Genomic DNA, 23,641 nt, shown 5'->3' on the forward strand with positions numbered 1-23,641 from the left:
CCTCGCCGACAGGGGGTCGGCCCGACCAATCCCCACTGCGGAGGGGTGTGCCCGAGCGCGAAGAATGGAATGTGTTCTCTAACTGGGAGCCGGCCCAGCCGGGCTCGTGTACTCGAGTGGGGTGTGAGAGCACGCTCGCGTGTGCATACATTTTGAGAAGTTCAGATGTTCGACACGACCCTGGAGATGCAACAAAATCGGGGGGTGGGGGAGAGGGGAGGGGAAAAGAAACCTTCATTTGCAAACAAAGCAATTTGGAAGAAATGGGGTATTGAGTGTTACTGTCAGTGCCTTTGAGGTGAGTTCAAACCATCAGGGGTTAACTGCAGACTCTCACCTTTAGAAGTTAAGTCCATGCAGAGATAAACCAGGGTTTACTGGAACCCTGTTGTTGGATAATTTGCTTCAGGTTCCATGTAAAAATCTTCAGTTCACTCTGCACTGTTAATAAATGACAAGGAAAGGGAATTAGATAACATGAGGGTAATAGGAAACAGAACCAACTAAATCCATGTAAAGAATGACTCCTCACAAACCAAATACAGGATTTGTTATTGTTCAGTCACTCAAAGGTGTCCGACTCTTTGCGGCCCCACGGACTCCAGCACACCAAGCTTCACTGCCCTTCACCCTTTCCAGGAGCTTGCTCAAATTCATATCCATTGAGTCAGTGATGCCACCCAACCATCTCGTCCTCTGTCGTCCCCATGAGCAGTATGAAAAGACATATAGGATGCATGTTGGCTAAGTGCAAGGTGAGGTAAGGGATTTAATCTCTATCCCAAAACACTTGATAATGAATGGTTCAACTTCCTCTCTCTAGATAATCCTATGTAAACATATTTTGCTCATTTCCAGCAAGTTAGCAAGCAAGAGATATCCTTGAATGATTCATTAAGGCACAGAAATTATCCACAGAATTCTCCGATAGATGAAAAAAGGATGGCTCTGAGATTCCCTAGTAAGATTTGGTATAAGTCTACAAGCAATAAATGCTGGAGAGGGTGTGGAGAAAAGGGAACTCTCTTACACTGTTGGTGGGAATGCAAACTAGTACAGCCACTATGGAGAACAGTGTGGAGATTCCTTAAAAAACTGGAAATAGAACTGCCTTATGATCCAGCAATCCCACTGCTGGGCATACACACTGAGGAAACCAGAAGGGAAAGAGACACGTGTACCCCAATATTCATCGCAGCACTGTTTATAATAGCCAGGACATGGAAGCAACCTAGATGCCCATCAGCAGATGAATGGATAAGAAAGCTGTGGCACATATACACAATGGAGTATTACTCAGCCATTAAAAAGAATACATTTGAATCAGTTCTAATGAGATGGATGAAACTGGAACCTATTATACAGAGTGAAGTAAGCCAGAAAGAAAAACACCAATACAGTATACTAACGCATATATATGGAATTTAGAAAGATGGTAACAATAACCCTGTGTACGAGACAGCAAAAGAGACACTGATGTATAGATCAGTCTTATGGACTCTGTGGGAGAGGGAGAGGGTGGGGAGATTTGGGAGAATGGCATTGAAACATGTATAATATCATGTATGAAACGAGTCGCCAGTCCAGGTTCGATGCACTATACTGGCTGCTTGGGGCTGGTACACTGGGATGACCCAGAGGGAGGGTATGGGGAGGGAGGAGGGAGGAGGGTTCAGGATGGGGAACACAGGTATACCTGTGGCGGATTCATTTCAATATTTGGCAAAACTAATACAATATTGTAAAGTTTAAAAAAAAAAAAAAAAGCCTTTCTGCATCACTACAAACAAAGCTAGTGGAGGTGACGGAATTCCAGTTGAGCTATTTCAAATCCTGAAAGATGATGCTGTGGAAGTGCTGCATTCAATATGCCAGCAAATTTGGAAAACTCAGCAGTGGCCACAGGACTGGAAAAGGTCAGTTTTCATTCCAATCCCAAAGAAAGACAATGCCAAAGAATGCTCAAACTACCACACAGTTGCACTCATCTCACACACTAGTAAAGTAATGCTCAAAATTCTCCAAGCCAGGCTTCAGCAATATGTGACCCATGAACTTCCAGGTGTTCAAGCTGGTTTTAGAAAAGGCAGAGGAACCAGAGATCAAATTGCCAACATCTGCTGGATCATCAAAAAAGCAAGAGAGTTCCAGAAAAACATCTATTTCTGCTTTATTGACAATGCCAAAGCTTTTGACTGTGTGGATCACAATTAACTGTGGAAAATTCTGAAAGAGATGGGAATACCAGACCACCTGACCTGCCTCCTGAGAAACCTGTATGCAGGTCAGGAAGCAACAGTTAGAACTGGACATGGAACAACAGACTCGTTCCAAATAGGAAAAAGAGTACGTCAAGGCTATATATTGTCACCCTGCTTATTTAAATTATATGCAGAGTACATCATGAGAAACACTGGGCTGGAAGAAGCACAAGCTGGAATCAAGATTGCTGGGAGAAATATCAATAACCTCAGATATGCAGATGACACCACCCTTATGGCAGAAAGTGAAGAAGAACTAAAGAGCCTCTTGATGAAAGTGAAAGAGGAGAGTGAAAAAGTTGGCTTAAACTCAACACTCAGAAAACTAAGATCATGGCATCTGGTCTCATCACTTCATGGCAAATAGATGGGGAAACAGTGGAAACAGTGGCTGACTATTTTTCTGGACTCCAAGATCACTGCAGATGGTGACTGCAGCCATGAAATTAAAAGATGCTTACTCCTTGGAAGAAAAGTTATGACCAACCTAGACAGCATATTAAAAAGCAGAGACATTACTTTGCCAACAAAGGTCCATCTAGTCAAGGCTATGGTTTTTCCTGTGGTCATGTATGGATGTGAGAGTTAGACTATAAAGAAAGCTGAGCACCGAAGAATTGATGCTTTTGAACTGTGGTGTTGGAGAAGACTCTTCGAGTCCCTTGGACTGCAAGGAGATCCAACCAGTTCATCCTAAAGGAGATCAGTCCTGTGTGTTCATTGGAAGGACTGATGTTGAAGCTGAAACTCCAATCCTTTGGCCACCTGATGAGAAGAGCTGACTCACTGGAAAAGACCCTGATGCTGGGAAAGATTGGGGGCAGGAGGAGAAGGGGATGACAGAGGATGAGATGGCTGTATGGCATCACTGACTCAATGGACATGGGTTTGGGTGGACTCCAGCAGTTGGTGTTAGACAGAGAGGCCTGGCGTGCTGCAATTCATGGGGTCACAAAGAGTCAGACACGACTGAGCAACTGAACTAAACTGAACTGAATATTAGAATCTATGTTAAATCTCATTTATAACATTGTTATTTTTAATTATTAATAATTTTATAATTTGCGATGTTACTTGTTCCTTTGACCAAGAACAGGAGAAATTCTGCAGCCTTTAGACTCAGAATGTGTTAGAATATCAGAATTTCAGAGATACAAGGAGATGTAGAGATCATCTAGCACAGGCCTTTTTTTTTTTTTCCCCCCAAATGAGAAGAAGGCCCAGAAAGCTTTAATTTCTTGTCTACTAGTTAGCAGGAGCTGAAATTAGAATCTGCCACTTAACTCCTCCAGTAATCTCTTCACTACTTTATCTGGCTCCTCTGGGGCTGCAAGAAGCCAGAACTGGATGAGGCCCTTGGGAGTTTTCAGACTTGACATTTACCAACTTTTAGGGAAGACTGAGAAGGCTTCATTTTACCTTTTCTTTAAATATAAATGCAGCCTACTAATGAATGTACCAGATTAGCAACCTCTGGTTATAGATCAACACCACCCTCTAGTGAGATTCTGAGAACTGCATCATAAAAGCAATGGATTTTTCCTTTTTTTCTCAGATGAAAAATACAGGAGAGAAAATTCAATGTTTCCTTTCAACCGATCTGCCCTTATAACCCATGTATGGATGTGAGAGTTGAACTATAAAGAAAGCTGAGCACCAAAGAATTGATGCTTTTGAACTGTGGTGTTGGAGAAGACTCTTGAGAGTCCCTTGGACTGCAAGGAAATCAAACCAGTCCATCCTAAAGGAGATCAGTCCTGAATATTCATTGGAAGGACTGATGCTGAAGCTGAAACTCCAATCCTTTGGCCACCTGATGCGAAGAACTGACTCATTTGAAAAGACCCTGATGCTGGGAAAGATTGAGGGCAGGAGGAGAAGGGAACAAAAGAGGATGAGATGGTTGGATGGCATCACTCACTCGACAGACATGAGTTTGAGTAAGCTCCGGGAGTTGGTGATGGACAAGGAAGCCTGGTGTCCTGCAGTCCATGGGGTCGCAAAGAGTCAGACACGACTGAGCAACTGAACTGAACTGCCCTTATAATCCACAGACTAAAGGAAGGACGTAAAAGGGCCACCCACATTTAAAACGATCATGGTGGTGGTGGTTTAGTCACTAAGCTGTAGCCAACTCTTGTGACCCCATGGACTATAGCCCTCCAGGCTCCTCGAGCCATAAGATTTTCCAGGCAAGAACACTAGAGTTGCCATTTCCTTCTCCAGGGGATCTTCCTGACCCAAAAATCGAACCGGAGTCTCCTGCACTGCAGGCAGTATTGTTTACCAACTGAGCTACCAGGAAAGCTCATAAAATGATCATACATGTCCTTTGCCTTCATAAGAAATATTGTTACTTGCTATACTCACAAACTGAATAAGGAAATGGCAACCCACTCCAGTACTCTTACCTGGAAAATTCCATGGGTGGAGGAGCCTGGTAGGCTACAATCCATGGGATTGCAAAGAGTCAGACACGACTGAGCAACTTCACTGACATACTCACAAATATACCCTATTTTAAGCTATCACTGTCTTTCTTTGATATTCAAGTATTATTATGTTTCATTTGAGTCTTTTACAGTTGCTTTCAGAGCTTCATCTTTCTGTTTCCCTAATAAAAATTCCATTTTGGGGTTGTCCTGAGAAATGTAAAACTGTGGTTATCTCTGTCTTGTTCTACAATATTAATATATTTCCAGGGATTTCTGATGTAAATCATTTGTGTATATGACCTTAATAATATTTTTGATATCAAAATTAGTGTCACTCTACTAATTTTTATAGTCAGTGATCTTCAAAAAAAATAAACTAGAAAGTACAGCAAGCAGTGTACAAAATTTTTCTTGTTTCAACTAGATAATGTCCAGTTATTCTCATCTCTTTTCTCCCTTAACAGCATTCTGTCTTAGCCTCATGTGAAGGCAAACATGCACATACACACACTTCTGAATCTCTGCTCTGAGCATCTGTTCATAAAGACTGTTGTCTATATATTATGCTGTGAGAATACAGTTGGACCTTGATCTAGCCGATTTCACTCTGTGGTCCTCTAGCATAAGCTCAGAAGGCTTCTCCTGATATTCATATTTTCAGTTAAAAACTAAAAAGAACTCTCCATTGAACCTGCTCCTACCCAGGCACAGATTCTACTCTGTGGCCCCACTGGCAAGACTGAGAGAAAGGTTAACCAGGTTCGTTTAGGTCAGCAACCATAGCCACATTCCTACACCTTCATTAAAAAAAGAAAACTCTGCACTATCACTCACTTTTACTATCACTCACAACTCCTGCCATCCAATCTTTCACCAAGTAACGTGACAATCACTTGATGGGCAAATTGGAAGCTGAGTGGGAGGGAATGGCGGAAGGGATGTGAATAAGAATCATAAATTGTCAGTTCAAACATCACCACCTCAGAGAAGCCTTCTCTAACCACAAATTTCAAGTTGCCCCTTCAATCTCACACACATACTATGTTATGCATATTACTCAGTTTTGTTTTCTCATAAGATTTTATTACTGTAAATAAACAGTCCTGTCCAGGGAATTGTTTCTCTATATAGTCTGTCACGCTGCCCTCCTGTCTCTGCCCCACAATACAATCTTCATGTGCATTAAGACCTATTTTATTCATCGCTGTATTTCTAGCTCCCAGAACCATGCCTGGTACAAAGTGTTTAGTAAATACTTGTGGACAGAATCTTCACCTTTGCAGTCCTCTCACTGAATAAAACAACTGCTTCTGATAAAGAAAAATGGCTCTGTCACTAAGAACTTCTTATCATTAAGGATCCTAGAATTCCATTCTAGGGCAAAAATCAGAGCAGATCCGAAACAAGCAGTGGCAAAATTAGAATAAACTGGAGTAACATGAAATCGAGAATTGGACTGAAAAACTGATGGGAACCTAGCCAGATCCAGCAAACCTGAAAATACCAAGCCCAGAATCAAAGACCAGATATGTCAAGGTAGTCCTTCTAGTTCAGGTTAGCCACTCCAGAACTGTGGGCCTAAGAAAAATCCAGTGAGAATAGTAAGACTTTCCATACATTACCAAGAAATCACATTTGGAAGGAGAACTTATAATTTCTTTCTGTTAATATGGACCAGATAATCCTCAATGAAGAAATCTTCTCTCCACTCTATAGATAAGGAAACTAAGGGTCAAAAGAGTCAATTCACTTGCTCAGAGTGACAGAACCAGGATAGGAGTCCCAGACGACTTTAAAGCTTGTGGTTCTTCCTACTACACAAGGGTCTCCTAGCATACAAGTCTCGTGATGGTCCTAGAGACTTTACCTATTCTGAAGAACCACTCCTTCAAATCTGGAACCACTCACATTAGGCACAATTACCTCTTCTCTTAATATCAGCATTTTAGGATTTTAAATAGCTGAACTAGAATTTCATCACCTTTACTAACTTTGTTCATAGTAATGCTTCCTAAGACCCATTTGACTTCACACTCCAGGATGTCTGGCTCTAGGTGAGTGACCACAGCATCATGGTTACCCGGGTCATTAAGACCTTTTTTGTACAGTTCCCCTGTGTATTCTTGCCTCCTCTTCTTAATCTCTTCTGCTTCTGTTAGGTCCTTACTGTTTCTGTCCTTTATTGTGCCCATCTTTGCATGAAATATTCCCTTGGTATCTCCGATTTTATTGGAAAAATCTCTAGTCTTTCCCATTCTATTTCTTTGCCTTGTTCACATAAGAAGCTTTCTTATCTCTCCTTGCTATTCTCTGGAACAGTGCACTCAGTTCGGTATATCTTTTCCTTTCTCCAGAGTCGACTCATTGGAAAAGACCCTGATGCTAGGAAAGATTGAGGGCAAAAGGAGAAGGGGATGACAGAGGATGAGATGGTTGGATGACATCACTGATTCAACGAAAATGAATTTTAGCAAAGTCAAGGAGATAGTGAAAGACAGGGAAGCCTGGCATGTTGCAGTCCATGGGGTCGCAGAGTCGGGCACAACTTAGCGACTGAACAACAACAAAGATGCACTGAAATACAAGTACAACATTTTCAAATAAGCCACATATATCTTTATATTCAGTTACAGAATTCCCCAATACATGTTAATCATTTAGATTTGTTAGAAAAAAAGCGATTTGTAGGGTAATTTGTAGGGAAACTATTATGGTAGAGCAAATAGATGTTAGTTTTCCAGATGGCTCAGTGATAAAGAATCTGCCTGCCAATGCAGGAGATATGGGTTCGATCTCTGGTTTGGGAAGATCCCCTGGAGAAGGAGATGACAACCCACTCCAGTATTCTTGCCTGAAGGTAACAAAGACAGAGGAGCCTGGTAAGCTACAGTCCATGGAGTCACTAAGAGTCGGACACAACTGAGCGACTTCACTTTCACTTTTCACTTTCAAGCACTGGAGAAGGAAATGGCAACCCACTCCCGTGTTCTTGCCTGGAGCATCCCAGGGACAGGGGAGCCTGGTGGGCTGCATTTATGGGGTCGCACAGAGTCGGACACGACTGAAGCGACTTAGCAGCAGCAGTGGCGGCAGCAGCATGGGGTCACAGAGTCAGACATGACTGAGCAACTAAATAACAGCAGCAAAATACATGCTAAGTCAATAAAAGATAATCAAAACTTAATATAACCTCTTAAAATTCAAGATTTTCCTTTTCTTGACAGGCATTCCTTCATCCCTTATATTTTAGTAATTAAAACATAAAAATCAACTAATTTTATTTCTAAGTACAAGGATACTCCATTTCATAATAACAGTACTACAAAAATGAGAGCTCCCTAGTGGCCTAGTGGTTAGTATTCTACACTTTCACTGCCTTGGTCCTCGGTACAATCCCTGGTTGAAGAACTGAGATCCTGCAAGCCTCACAGCAGGAAAAAAAAAAATCAGTTGCAAATTGTTTATGATAGGTCTAAATTCGCCAGTTTAATAAATCTTCCAGGTACTGAAAGGCAATAAATATCAATATTTAAGACATCACTAATTACAGCCAATATTCTTCAGGGTCTGATGGCTGCTATTTCATCCAGGTGTTGGAAAACCTTTTTTACCTGCAGGAGAACAGAATGCCCAGGTGTTTGTCCAATAGCACACTCCCTCAGGAATCACTCCATGTAGATTCTGAGGCTAAAGTACACTATCAGGAGCCACAGGCCAATCATCTGGGAACAGCCTCTATGATCAGGGCAGAGGTCATTTAAAAATAGACAGTGTTGATTTATTTCCTATGTATTAACTTACTTTGACATGGATCCTAGAGTTGGAGCTCAGGTTGTAGTTATGTTCCCTACTGATACAGAAGCCACAAAGGCATTTACAGAAATTATCACCAGAATGGCACCAATGATGCCCCTGGGAAGACTTGTATCTCTTCTTTTACCTATTTTATTTAACAACTTGAGACTTTTCTATGTATGATTTTATAATATAGGCCTCTTCAAATCAAACACACTCCTGATGTCTGACACTTGCCATGTAGGAATGAACAAAGGGTAGGCTTCTTCTCTCTCCCACCTAAATCTAATTTATTTGCATGTGGTAGGGGTTCTTCCTTCAATTTCACCAAGATGTGAAGTTTATTCAAGCTTGTTAGTATCATAGGACTCACTGGAAGAAAATATAGAGTCGTATTTCTTTATACTCTTTTCCTTTGGACACAATAAAGGACAGAAATGGTATGGACCTATCAGAAGCAGAAGATATTAAAAAGAGGTGGCAAGAATACACAGAAGAATGATACAAAAAAAGATTATCATGACCCAGATAACCACAATGGTGTGATCACTCATCTAGAGCCAGACATCCTGGAATGTGAAGTCAAGTGGATCTTACGAAAAATCACTATGAACAAAGCTAGTGGAGGTGATGGAATTCCAGTTGAGCTATTTCAAATCCTAAAAGATGATGCTGTGAAAGTGCTGCACTCAATATGCCAGCAAATTTGGAAAACTCAGCAGTGGGCACCGGACTGGAAAAAGTCAGTTTTCATTCCAATCCCAAAGAAAGGCAATGCCAAAGAATGTTCAAACTACCACGCAAGTGCACTCATCTCACATACCTTAGCAAAGTAACACTCAAAATTCTCCAAGCTAATTTTCTATAGTATGTGAACCGAGAATTTCCAGATGTTCAAGCTGGATTTAGAAAAGGCGGAGATCAAATTGCCAACATCCACTGGATCACAGAAAAAGCAAGAGTGTTCCAGAAAAACAGCTACTTCTGTTTTATTGACTATGCCAAAACCTTTGACTGTGTGAATCACAACAAACTGTGGAAAATTCTTAGAGAAGGGAATACCAGACCACCTTACCTGCCTCCTGAGAAATCTACATGCAGGTCAAGAAGCAACAGTTAGAACCGGACGTGGAACAATGGACTGGTTCCAAATTGGGAAAGGGGTACATCAAGGCTGTATATTGTCACCTTGCTTATTTAACTTATATGCAGAATAGATCGTGCGAAATGCCAGGATGGATGAAGCACAAGCTGAAATCAAGATTGCAGGGAGAAATATCAATAACCTCAGATATGCAGATGATACCACCCTTATGACAGAGAGCAAGAGGAACTAAAGACTCTCTTGATGAAAGTGAAAGGGGAAAGTGAAAAAGTTGGCTTAAAACTCAACATTCAAAAAACTAAGATCATCATGGCATCTGGTCCCATCACTTCATGGCAAATAGATGGGGAAACAATGGAAACAGTGAAAGAATTTATTTTCTTGGGCTCCAAAATCACTGTGAATGGTGACTGTAGCCATGAAATTAAAAAACATTTGCTCCTTGGAAGAAAAGCTATGACAAACATAGACACCATATTAAAATCAGAGACATTAGTTTCCCGACAAAGGTCCGTTTAGCCAAAGCTATGGTTTTTCCAGTAGTCATGTATGGATGTAACAGCTGGACCATAAAGAAAGCTGAGGGCGAAAGAATTAATGCTTTTGAACTGTGGTTTTGGAGAAGACTCTTGACAGTTCCTTGGACTGCAAAGAAATCAAACCAGTCAGTCCTAAATGAAGTCAATCCTGAATATTCATTGGAAGGACTAATGCTGAAGCTGAAGCTTCAATACTTTAGCCACCTGATGCGAACAACTGACTCATCTGAAAAGACCCTGATGCTGGGAAAGATTGAATGCAGGAAGAGAAGGGGAAAACAGAGGGTGAGATGGTTGGATGGCATCACCGACTCAATGGACATGAATTTGAGTAAACTCCAGGAGTTGGTGATGGACAGGGAAGCCTGGTGTGCTGCAGTCCATGGGTCAAAAAGAGTTGGACACCGCTGAGTGACTGAACTGAACTGATGATATATTACTGTTATACTTATTTTATTAATCTTATTATGTCTTTGTTATATCCTACCTCAAATCTTTTGGGAGGAAGAAGCAGAGTACAATATTTAAATAAGCAGAAAGTTATAATGCATGTTCTAAATTAAAATATAAAACAAGAGTAAAAGTATGCTGTCTTTTGTAAACACTTTCATTTCAATTAAGTTTTCAGGTGTATAGCTCTTTGGTTTAGCACAAGCTTATGTGCTTTATAAAAATGAGGAACTTAGAATGTGAATACATTGCTTTTTAAAAATCCACTTGAGAAAGAGAGAATATATGTACACCTATGGCTGATCCATGTTGATATATGCCAGAATCAAACACAACATTGCAATTAACCTTCAATTAAAAATAAAGAAAAAAATTTGCTTGAAGCCAAATGTCTAGTGAAAGCTCAACTGCTAGCATTTGCTCTGTCATTATCCCCTGTGAGAATCTCATAGTTCCCACCCTCTTTGACTCACATAGGTCACCATGGATACAACACCTCTACCCTTAACCCACAGTGGAGGAGCAACAGCTGTTGCACTGCACTTGGGAATTTTGCCATTCTCTCTTCTATATAAAATGTACTGGTGAAACTGTTCAGATAATGTCACAACTGTTTTCAAAAGATTAGAGGGGAAAACATGTTAAAAGAATCACCTGAAATATTGAGCAATAGCAAAGGACTAAAATTTAATTTAAACTGTAAAATGAGATAACAAGCAACAAACATAGTATAATACTATAATTACTGTAGTAAGAGGTTACAGAGTTTTCTTTAAAGTCTCTCCTAGCCAAAATGATTTTTCAATAACTAAATTCATAGCTGCAGAGAGAATTTATTTGGAAGATTCTTTATGAGTACATACTTAAACTCTGAACAAAAAGTACGAAACACTATTACTTTCAGACTCTCGTTTCTAAAGAAAGGAATACTTTTCTAATGTTTGATAAACATATTGCTGTGAATTCTAAACTTCAGAAAAATAAAGTATGTGTATAAAATAGCATTTTACCATTCCATCTACCTTAATTCTTCCTATATGCACAATACAAATTAAAAGAATTTTAGTTTGTGTTTTGAAAATATAAAAAATAGTCTGTGATCTGTGATTGAAACTAAATGAAAATAAAAAAGATGTGTTTCTTACCTGTGGATGAGAAACAAGCACCTACTGAATTATAAAAAATATTTTCTCTTTTTTCTCATCATTAATTCCCTTAACTCGCCAATCATTAATAACATTCATTAGTATGATCACATACAAATACTTCATTAATACTCTTTGTCATAGAGCAGATCATCCTATTTCGGGAGATGGTCACTGATCCTTCCCTGTGGGAGCATTAATACAGCCTCATCCCATTCACAGGAGGCTCAGCCATGTGACTTGCTTAGGTCAGTGAAAGACGAGTAGAAGAACACTTTGTGTATAGAAGTTTTATAGCTAGTATGTACTTATCACGGGTTCCCCAGTGGTTCAGCAGTAAAGGCTGAATCTTGAAACTGGCATGGAGCAGGAGCTGAAGTCAATCTGCAATGAACATGAAACATGAGCAAGAAAGCAACCTTTGTCATAAGTCCCTCAGATTTGGAGGCCATTTGTTACTACAGTAGAATCTAAACTCCTGAGTGATACAGACACATAAGTTTATCAAAGCCCTATTCTTTTCATGCTGTTGGCTCATTTGGCCGATACTGTTTGATCTATGTAACAAATAAACATTCTTGGCATCTATTAAATCTGCAAAACTAAAAAATGTTGTATATTTCAATAAAATTTGTATGGTTATTTCCATTTCTGTGACATATTCTTATTTCTTTCCTGCAAGCTGTATTTTGCCTTTCTTAAGAAATTTAGAAATAATAGCATAAATGTGATCGTATGAATGTTTTGGTACAATTTTTTAATCTTCTTTTACCTGTCTTGCACATTTCTCTTCTCCTCCACCTACCCAATCCTCCCACTCCTTGCAAGATAAATTAGCAATCTAGTATGCATCTTTCCAGCTTGGATTTACATTCATATTTGTAGATATACACATATAAATTTTATCATTTTTTGGATCACAAAAAAGCAAGGGGAGATATTTTTATACATACTCATTTGAAATTTCCTTTTCTCACTCAATAATACCTTGTAAGGATCCTACCACTGCTTCCTCAGTATCTACAAATTCATTCTGTTAAATAGATGCAAGATTGTCCATGGTATGTATATATCATAATTAATTCAGGCATTGCCCTTTTGTGGGTATTTGTTTCTAATTCTTCATCACTATAAACAACATTGTAACAATCATTTTTGTACCCATGTCTTTATGAATTAATCATTTCATTTCCATAAGATAGATTCCCAGGAGTAGAATTTTGAGTCTAAGGGTATATGTATTTTATCATGTTAATAGATAATGTCAGATAGATTTTCCAAAGAATAACAGCACTTTATATTCCATTCCAATGGGTATTGTAGCTCTCATTAATTTCTGCCTCTTATGGTACAAAATTATATTCCATTGTTATCTTAATTTGCACTTTTCATATTTAAACATCATTTCAAATGTTTCTTGGCCATGTGGACTTAATCTTTAGTGAACTGTCTATACATGTGCTTTGCCTAATTTTCTATTGGATTGAATGCCTTTTTCTTCTCAGTGTGTAAGTTAGATGTCAAACAGAGATGCCACACTCAGATTCTTCTTCAATAAAGGACTCACTTTCCAGCTACAAAATGTGTGGTTCACTGATAGCCTTCAGATGTCCAGTTACTCAGGGTCCACCAACTTCTGATCCATGGTCTTGTTCTTGAGGAAGCCCCTTGCCAATGACTGAGTGAGGCATTGATAGCTGAGGACAAGTGCTTCTTTTCTTTGGGCCATCTCCAGCCGATGGCCCTGGACATTTTCACCATGACAGAACTCTTCCAACAGGCAGTCATTGCTCCAGAGCTGCCCCATGGCTGGTTGAGATTTTTTTAGGTCTATATCTGGTCTCCTCCTGCCAGATAGGAGGTAGACCTACCTCCTGATCCTCCTTTTTTCTTCTACTGTGTTATTTTCCAATAAACCTCTTGCACCTCAAACTCATCATGCTTCCTTTCCAAGAAGCCTTTCCAAAACCTACAACTTACACTTTATCCTCCATTAATATGTTTGGCACCTACTATCCTGCATTGATACATGTCTTTAAGTGTGTCTGCCTTCTACTTTAGACTGCAAAATTCATCTTATTCATTTTTGTATGTTTCAAACTTAACCCTATGATGATACAAAACAAGCATTCAATACATTTTTCTTAAACTACTGAATTAGAGCAATGGTCCTCTGAGGATGTAGGAAGAAAATACTAGGACTTATACTTATCTAAATCAAATACAAAGTAAATCAAGCCTTGCCAACATTAATGTGCAGATTGCACTGGCACCATCATTTGATCCTTATGTGGGTGAAAGACGTCTGATGACTGGGAGTTCCAGAACTTGGAGACGTTGACGGTGCCAACTCATTGCCTGGTACATAAATCCAGTTAAATAAATTTTAAAATAATATTGCTTAGTTTTAAGTTCAACTAACCCAAAATGGATGGGTGGCTTAAAACATTCCTGGAACGCATCTTAAAGATAATTCTGGTGAACACCCTTCTCCTGTTCAATACAAGGACATCATTGCTCATAGTAAGAGGTTAAAAACAATGACCATATATCTGACAAGAAGTCAGCCCAAAAAACTTTTTGACATTTTGATATGCAGATGGCTTTGAATTCTTGTTGTCTCTAAAAATTTTCAGCATTTTAAGGAGACCCGGCCTTAAACACATCCACATATATAGTGAGATAGCAAATACAAAATAAAAATGAGGCTTAACTCTCCTTATTGAAAATTAGGGAAGAGACTTCTCCCTTTTTCCTTTTTTCTTTCAGAATTTCTTTCTCCATGCTTTCCAAACATATGTAAATCTGTTTCATAGCTAAATAAGTCTCTTGCCAGTCTCACAACTCAGAAATGTTTCCTCAAGTACATTTCTGAGCTGTGAATTGGAAATTCAAATTTCAAGGGTTACAGCTCCACTATCTCCCAGTTTCAGTAAGGTAAGAGCCCAAGTTTGATGGTTGCTTTGCTGTAGTTTGCAAAAGTACCTCCTGTTACAAAGATATAAGCAGTTTCTTTTTCTTCTGGATAAAGCCAATAAGATAGTCACTCCAATTATTGGGTAAAGCTGTGATGAACTGTGTGTGATGTAACAGGTTGTACCTGTTGACTATATAAGGGGGTAAGATTACTTTCTGTCTTTGCAGTCTCTCATGGGTGGATTGTCTGTCCATTGGTACACATTGGTACCAATGTGGTACCACAAGTTTCACGCGTATTCAGTAAATTTCACCTTTGAGGAAACGTTTTCTGGGTTGCAAGAAGGTTTTGCTTTTTAATTATGTTGCCCCATCATAACCAATACAGATATTTTCTTGAACATGGAACCAACAGAGGACAAACTTATATTTTCAAGCCTACAGTCATTAAATACAACTTGCAACCTGTATTTTCAGACAATTTTCGTTTACTGGATCTATGTTCCTGGTATTCACTGCAATCTCTGAGGTGCACTAAGAAAAAAGCTTGAATTTTTCCTGGGATTATTCTGTTTCTATCTGGAGAAGGAAATGGCAACCCACTCCAGTACTCTTGCCTGGAAAATCCCATGGACGGAGGAGCCTGGTAGGCTACAGTCCATGGGGTCGCGAAGAGTCGGACATGACTGAGCAACTTCACTTTCACTTTTCACTTTCATCCAATGGAGAAGGAAATGGCAACCCACTACAGTGTTCTTGCCTGGAGAATCCCAGGGACAGAGGAGCCTGGTGGGCTGCCGTCTATGGGGTCGCACAGAGTCGGACACGACTGAAGCGACTTAGCAGCAGCAGCAGCAGCATTCTGTTTCTATCAGGTGTTCCTGCAACCAAAAGCAAATAGTGGTAACCTGATTAATCCCATTGTGGAGAAAAAGTCACTCAGTGGTTATGAAGCTACTTTAGCATATGCTGTGGTATGCCAAATCCACTTCAGTACTGAGCCCTTTGTTCCACCAGGTGTTGTGAGTGTGGGTTGTTCTCAACTATGCCCCTGTCCAGAAACTGCTCTCAGCTGAAGAGAACCATCATGTCCAGTCAGGTCCACTCTGGGAGCAGCCTGCATCCAGCGACTATAGACAATAGAGTACAGGGTTAAGAGGGAATTCTGGTCATTGGGGACAACTTAGAAAGTCATCCTAGGATTGCTGAGGACTCTGTTTCAACATCACAATTCAACTTCTTTGCCCAGTTCTGTTTCCTTCACTCTTCTCAGGTGCTGTTCTCAAGCACAGGTCCCCAAAAATCTGCATGCAAATCTCAGAATCTGTTTCCTGAGGAACTCAACTTGAAGCACTTACCTAGCTGAAAATTTTACCAAATGTCAAGCAGTTACTTATGTCTGAGAATGTGATAGTAAAACATGATGAACATAAACCAGCATTTCCTGATACTATCTTATAATACAGGAGCTCTGTTTAGGCATGGCTGCAACTGGCCCACTCAGCACCTTTTTATGAATTAGGAAAAAGCTCTCCCATTGAATGGATGGGGCACTATGGCTAACTGATGATGTGAAAGGAGTAGCAAGGGCTGTATATCAAGCCTCTTCACATTTTTGGCCAGAATTCTTATGCACTGAAGAATCTACACAATAGTATGTGGTGGTCTGCCTTAGGTATGCACCAAGGCAACAGCTGCCTGTTACTCAAACCAATGTAGTTGCTGAAGGAGAGTAGAACAGTGACAATTCAACAATGTAATACAGAGATGTTTGAAATGTCAAGGAGAGAAGGACACTAGGGATATGACATGACATATTGCCAAGATGCTTACGATGTAAGAAAAATGCATTAAGAGGTGGCATTATTGTAGTTGTGAAAATATTGCATGCATTTGAAGGAAACCAGAACACATCACCCCAAAATATGTCTCTTTGACATACAATTTTTATTTGGAAGCAATTAAGAACCAGTAAATGTAGAAAAAGCCTAAAGAAAGAAAATAAATCCCCTATCAGCCCAGAAGAATCTGCAAACAAATTTTGTTAAACTAATCTTCCTAGTTTCTTCTTCATCATTTACTCTCCCTAGCCCAAACCCTTTTGTCTTGTAAATTCCTCACAAATTTATTGTTTGTCTAAAAGGTATGCAAGTTTCCTGTTCTCATTACTTCCTAGTCTTCATTCTCTTCTGAAGGTTCCTATGTACATGTGAAAATTCAATAAAATGTGTATGTTTTTCTTCTGTTAACTTGTCTTTGTCAGTTTAATTTTCAGACCCAACCAAAGACCCTAAAGAAGGTCAAGGAAAACTTTCTCCTTCCCTACAGTTCAAATCCAAGAATAACATAAAAATGGAAAGAGGATAAAAACCAGCAAAGTTACTGGTCAGGAAGTGAGAGCAGGTTGGGGGTAAAATAAAGGGACAATATTGTAAAGCAATTATCTTCCAATTAAATATTGGAGGACTGTGGCATTTGAGAAGATTCTTGAGAGTCCCTTGGACTGAAAGGAGACAAAACTAGTCAATCCTAAAGAAAATCAACTCTGAATATTCACTGGAAAGACTGATGCTGAAGCTGAAGCTCCAATACTTTGGCCACCTGATGCAAAGAACCGACTCACTGGAGAAGACCCTCATGCTGGGAAAGACTGAAGACAGGAGAAGAAGGGGACAACAGAGGATGAGATGGTTGGATGGCATCACCAACTCAATGGACATGAGTTTCAGCAAACTCTGGGGGATGGTGAAGGACAGGAAGGCTGGCGCGCTGTACTCCATGGGATTACAAAGAGTCAGACACGACTGAGCAACTAAACAACAAAACAACAACAAATATTGGAGAGGGTATGGAGAAAAAGGAACCCTCTTGCACTGTTGGTGGGAAGGTAAATTGGATACAGCCCACTATGGAGAATAGTATGGAGATTTATTTAAAAACTAGGACTAAAATGACCAACAATCCCACTACTGGGCATATACCCTGAGAAAATCATAATTGAAAAAGATACATGTATCCCAATATTCATTACAGCACTATTTACAATAGCTAGCACATGGTAGTAATCTAGATGTCCATAGAAAGATGAATGGATAAAGAAATAGTGGTATATACACATAAAGGAATATTACTCAGCCATAAAAAGGAACACATTTCACTCAGTTCTAATGAGGTAGATGACCCTAGAGCCTATTATACAGAGTGAAGTAAGTCAGAAAGAGAAAGATAAATATTGTAATTAACTCATATATATGGAATCTAGAAAGATGGTACTGCTTAACCTATTTGCAGAGCAGCAGTGGAGACGCAGACATAGAAAACAGTCTTGCCGACACAGTGGGAGAAGGAAAGGGTGGGACGAACCAAGAAAATAGCATTGAAACATTTAAATCACCATATGTTAAGTGGTGCTGGGAAAACTGGTCAACCACTTGTAAAAGAATGAAACTAGAACACTTTCTAACACCATACACCAAAATAAACTCAAAATGGATTAAAGATCTAAACATAAGACCAGAAACTATAAAACTCTTAGAGGAGAACATAGGCAAAACACTCTCCAACATAAATCACAGCAGGATCCTCTATGACCCACCTCCTAGAATATTGGAAATAAAAGCAAAAATAAACAAATGGGATCTAATTAAACTTAAAAGCTTCTGCACAACAAAGGAAACTATAAGCAAGATGAAAAGACAGCCTTCAGAATGGGAGAAAATAATAGCAAATGAAGCAACTGACAAACAACTAATCTCAAAAATATACAAGCAACTCCTACAGCTCAATTCCAGAAAAATAAACGACCCAATCAAAAAATGGGCCAAAGAACTAAATAGATATTTCTCCAAAGAAGACATACAGATGGCTAACAAACACATGAAAAGATGCTCAACATCACTCATTATCAGAGAAATGCAAATCAAAACCACAATGAGGTACCATTTCACGCCAGTCAGAATGGCTGCTATCCAAAAGTCTACAAGCAATAAATGCTGGAGAGGATATGGAGAAAAGGGAACCCTCTTACACTGTTGGTGGGAATGCAAACTAGTACAGCCACTATGGAGAACAGTGTGGAGATTCCTTAAAAAACTGGAAATAGAACTGCCATACGACCCAGCAATCCCACTGCTGAGCATACACACCGAGGAAACCAGAATTGAAAGAGACACGTGTACCCCAATGTTCATCACAGCACTGTTTATAATAGCCAGGACATGGAAGCAACCTAGATGTCCATCAGCAGATGAATGGATAAGAAAGCTGTGGTACATATACACAATGGAGTATTACTCAGCCATTAAAAAGAATACATTTGAATCAGTTCTAATGAGGTCGATGAAACTGGAGCGTATTATACAGTGAAGTAAGCCAGAAAGAAAAACACCAATACAGTATACTGACACATATATATGGAATTTAGAAAGATGGTAACAATAACCCTGTACGAGAGACAGCAGATGTATAGAACAGTCTTTTGGACTCTGTAGGAGAAGAGGGGGGATGATTGGGGAGAATGGCATTGAAACATGCATAATATCATATAAGAAATGAATCACCAGTCCAGGTTCAATGCAGGATACAGGATGCTTGGGGCTGGTGCACTGGGACGACCCAGAGGGATGGTATGGGGTGGGAGGTGGGAGGGGGGTTCAGGATTGGGAACACGTGTACACCCGTGGCAGATTCATGTTGATGTATGGCAAAACCAATACAATATTGTAAAGTAATTAGCCTCTAATTAAAATAAATAAATTTTAAATTAAAATAAATAAATAAATAAATCACCATATGTTAAACAGATAGCCAGTGGGAATTTGCTATGTGACACAGGGAGCTCAACCGAGTGCTCTGTGAAAATCTAGAGGGGTGGGATGGGGTGGAGATGGGAGGGAGGTTCAAGAAGGAGGAGACACATGTATACCTATGGCTGATTCATGTTGATGTATGGCAGAAACCAACACAACAGTATAAAACAATTATCCTCCAATATTATTGTTTAGTCACTTAAGTCATATCTGACTCTTTTGTGACCCATGGACTATAGCCCACCAGGTTCCTCTGTCCACAGGATTTTCCAGGCATGAACACTAAAGTGGGTTGCCATTTCCTGCTCTGGGGGATCTTCTGACCCAGGGACTGAACCTGAGTCTCCTGCTTGGCAGGCAGATTCTTTACCACTGAGCTACCTGGGAAGCCCAAGTCCCTGATACTATGGTGTAAATATGGCAAAGTGCACTGTGCATGGGCAATGAAGTCAAATTGAAAACCACATCCACCACTTTCTGGCAATGTAGAGTCTCTCTAAGGCTCAGACTGCCAGATAAAGCATGGTAACTGAGAAGATTTAAAAATAACGTGCCTTGCCTGGTGCTGCACACATGACAGGGGCTTTCTTCACCTTCCCATTCAGACCATCATTTCAGCTTTGTTGGTGCCCCTTCCCAGCTCTGGACACTGTGCTCTGTGTTTCCACAGGCCTTGGATCATAATTCATATACCACTTATCCTATTCTGTATTTATCCTATTTATTATAAGTGTATTAAATATAATTTTTTGCAATTATAGTAATAGTCTTTTCTCTCTTTCTAGATTGAAAGTATGTCAAGGACAGAGGTTTGATCTTGTTGTTCTTCTAAGTCATTTATGTTCTTGAACATACAGGAACTCTATAAATATGTACTAAGTTGACCTGTATAATTGTGTATGTTTTATTCAAGTTTTAAAATATTCTTTTTGCTCTAAGGACTAAACAACTTAGAAGCAGAACAAAGAATTACTATACTGCAAATTCAGTATATTCTCCTAGAACCTGACATGGGTATTGAAATACAGTGTTCCCTAATGTATGTCACAGACTGAACACCTATTACAGTGAATACAGTCTTCAAAAATGTGTTGTTAGTCAAAAGAGACTTGGGCAAAAGAGATGGCAGTAATATCTACTTAAACTCATCATTACTACCATGAAAAAATGCCCAAAGATCAGTTCTAACAGTATTGAACAGCAAAATTATTCTGCTCTGGAATGAGTTTTACTTTTTAATAGGTTTATAATCTCTGTTTCTACAGAAACTAAAACCTGCAAAAATGAGCTTAAATTGTATGCACAAACATATAATGACTTTTAGGATGCTGTAGCTGTACTGTAGTCAATGAAAAAAAATTGTTTCCCATTTTATTTGTGGTGTGTGTGAAGTCGCTCAGTCGTGTCCGACTCTTTGCGACCCCATGGACTGTAGCCCACCAGGATCCTCTGTCCATGGTATTCTCCAGGCAAGAACACTGGAGTGTGTTGCAATTTCCTTCTCCAGGGGATCTTCCCAACCTAGGGATCAAACCCGGGTCTCCTGCATTGCAGGCAGACGCTTTATCCTCTGAGCCACCAGTGAAGCCTTATTTGTGGTAAATAATATGAAAAGCTAAACATCTGAACAGATTAAAACTTAAATCCATAATAATTTAACACTTTATCTTGTAGTAAATAAAACAAAAGTCAAACTTTCATACATATACAATACAAAAGCCATTGCTGCTGCTAAGTCGCTTCAGTCATGTCTGACTCTGTGCGACCCCATAGACGGCAGCCCGCCAGGCTGCCCCGTCCCTGGGATTCTCAAGGCAAGAACACGGGAGTGGGTTGCCATTTCCGTCTCCAATGCATGAAAGTGAAAAGTGAAAGGGAAGTCACTCAGTCGTGCCTGACTCTTAGCGACCCCATGGACTGCAGCCTACCAGGCTCCTCTGTCCATGGGATTTTCCAGGCAAGAGTACTGGAGTGGGGTGCCATTGCCTTCTCCGACAAAAGCCATTACTGATGTAATTTTTAACAGTTTTTGCTAATTCTTTAAAGTATGTCAATATGGTTAAATTATGACCTGCTATCAGAGACACCCCTAGTTAAATCCATCACTTTAGATATTGACCAAATTGCTTAACCTCCAAATCTCCATTTGCTCACCAGTAATATGAAGATAGAGGAGGGCATGGCAATCTACTCCAGTATTCTTGCCTGGAGAATCTCATGGACTGAGGAGCCTAGCAAGCTACAGTCCATAGGGTCACAAAGAGTCAGACAGGACTGAGTGACTTTACACACACACACACACACACACACACGAAAATAACAGGTGAATCCAACTGAAGGGCTGCTGGAGAATGAAATGATTAAATGATACTGATTGTAAAGCACTGGGCCTGGCATCAAAGTGCATGCTAAGTCGCTTCACTAGTGTTCCACTCTTTGAGACCCCATGGACTATAGCCCACCAAGCTCCTCTGTCCATGAGGATTCTCCAGGCAAGAATGCTCTCCTGCTGCACCAAAGATTAAAACTTAAATACATAATAATTTTAACACTTTATCTTGAAAGTAAACTAAAGTCAAACTTTTATAATAGTACAAAAGTCATTACTGATGTAATTTTTAACAGTTTTTGCTCATTCTTTAAAATATGGCAATGTGATTAAATCATGACCTGCGATCAGACACTGAAATCTATCGCTTTAGATCTTGACCAAATTGCTTAACCATAATCATAGTGCCATAACCACCATGATCATTACAGAAGTTTACCGAGTTGTGATTGTTTAAAATTGGTTATATATATTTATATACATAAGTAAAGTATGTGAAGTTGATGACATATGTATTGATGCATAAATCGCAGCTACTTTTCAGAAAGACTTTTTACAAAGCAGACTTCTTTCAAAGGAAATAGAGCCGCTCCAGCCAAGTGGCACAGTCCTCACCCCTGGAAGCGCGCAGGTAGATCCATCGCTGGCCGGCTGTGCGACGGCCGGGCTGTGCTCAGCGGGCGCGGGCCTAAGGTTGACGCCGGAGCTCGGACGGGGCGGCGCGGCGGTTCCCGGCCAAGCGGCCCGCGCCGCCCCGCCCGCTCGGCGGGGATGAGTGACGGCGACAACAGGTGCGCCGAGGCGTCTGCGGCTTCTCCGGAGCCCCCGAGTTTGGCGCGTCAGGCCCCGGGGGTCAGGCTTTAACTCTGCAAACTGGCCTCCTCTCCCCGCACCAGCCTTACGAAGTCGCCCGTCAACCGGCTTCTTGCACCTTAGTAAAGCCTCTAAACGCACCGCCACCTCTCGAAAACCCACCAGTCCTAGAAGCCAACTTTCCCCAAAGGGGAAGAGAGGGAAAGGCGTGTGGTGCATGGAGTTCTGCATAGCCGTTCGCTGTCTCTTCCCCAGCCGTCCGAAAGCAGACGAGAGTGGCTTGAGAATAGAGCACTCGATCCGCTCACCTCACGCCCGCCCCGACCTGCTGCACGCTCTACCCCTGAGACGGCCCAGCTCGGCGACCACGGGCCACGACCGAAACCTGCCCGCCCGCGCCCCTCCCGGGCTTGCGGCGCCCGCCGGCACCGCCACCCGCCTCCCGAGGCTACGTCGTCTGCCCCTCCCTATCCCCGCGGGTGGTAGGTTCAGACCCTGGGTTCGAGTCTGCGCCCTTGCAGCTGCCACCGCCGCCGTAGCCGCCAGGGGGAGAAAGTCTCCGTCGGGAAGCGTGGTGTTGCTTCCTGGGTGTGAAGGTGCTTACGAACTGTAGGTTTCTGTGCCTTTCCCTCTAGCTTTTGAAGAGCAGAGAGGAAGATGGAGACCGAGTCCGGGGCGGTGAGTACGGCGGTCAGGGCCCAGAGTCCTGGGCCCCGGGATAGCGGGGAGAAGGAGCAACGTGGGCGCCGTCTGTGAGGGGCTGGAAGGACGAGTCTAGAGCTCGCTATATGGTCAGCAAGAAGCGTGGACAGGGCGCCTCATCGACCGCCATGAAGATAGGCCCCGTCGGGTTGTGTAGTGGGGTCGGGCAGGTGCGACGCCCGACCTGGACTGGTGTAGACTGGCTGGGAGGTTCCGGGAAGCGTGGGTGACCGGGTCCTGTGCACCAGGCTGGGTTCGGGCTAGAGAACCAGCTTTCCCGCCGAAAGTAGGTTCGGCTGCGTCTTTGACGCTCACTCCAGCCAGACTCAACCTAGCTGCCCAT

General features: G+C 41.0%; 2 protein-coding genes across 3 annotated transcripts in view; one reads left to right on the forward strand and one right to left on the reverse strand.

The window, feature by feature from the left end:
• Nucleotides 1–313: 313 nt before the first annotated feature.
• LOC147378077 (uncharacterized) lies at nucleotides 314–22,827 on the reverse strand. 2 transcript variants are annotated; one of them, XM_086347724.1, is made up of 2 exons: nucleotides 22,399–22,827; nucleotides 314–441 (listed from the first exon to the last, which is right to left on the reverse strand). In XM_086347724.1, exons 1-2 carry the CDS (start codon nucleotides 22,825–22,827, stop codon nucleotides 427–429), a joined length of 444 nt encoding a protein of 147 aa, XP_086203850.1. In that variant the 3' UTR covers nucleotides 314–426. The 2 variants fall into 2 exon arrangements, with proteins under 2 accessions (XP_086203850.1, XP_086203842.1); XM_086347716.1 differs by lacking the exon at nucleotides 314–441 and adding an exon at nucleotides 14,480–15,527.
• BOLL (boule RNA binding protein) overlaps nucleotides 22,486–23,641 on the forward strand; it is an 88,794-nt gene continuing 87,638 nt past the window's right edge. Inside the window, 1 exon segment of the mRNA XM_086347622.1 lies at nucleotides 22,486–23,274. Within this exon segment, the coding sequence (XP_086203748.1) occupies nucleotides 23,254–23,274 (21 nt within the window). The 5' untranslated portion in view covers nucleotides 22,486–23,253.

The sequence above is a fragment of the Bos grunniens genome, chromosome 2, assembly GCF_055505025.1.
Source record: "Bos grunniens cultivar Pamir isolate PY7600 chromosome 2, Bosgru_T2T1.0, whole genome shotgun sequence".
In the NCBI taxonomy this organism is placed as follows: Eukaryota; Metazoa; Chordata; class Mammalia; order Artiodactyla; family Bovidae; genus Bos; species Bos grunniens.

Coding starts and splice junctions, on each gene's coding strand:
- LOC147378077 (XM_086347716.1), bottom strand. CDS start 22,827: ATGCAGAACTCCATGCACCACACGCCTTTCCCTCTCTTCCCCTTTGGG. Junction 15,528..22,398: donor CTACCTGCGCGCTTCCAGGG/GTGAGGACTGTG, acceptor TTTTGGTTGCAG/GAACACCTGATAGAAACAGA.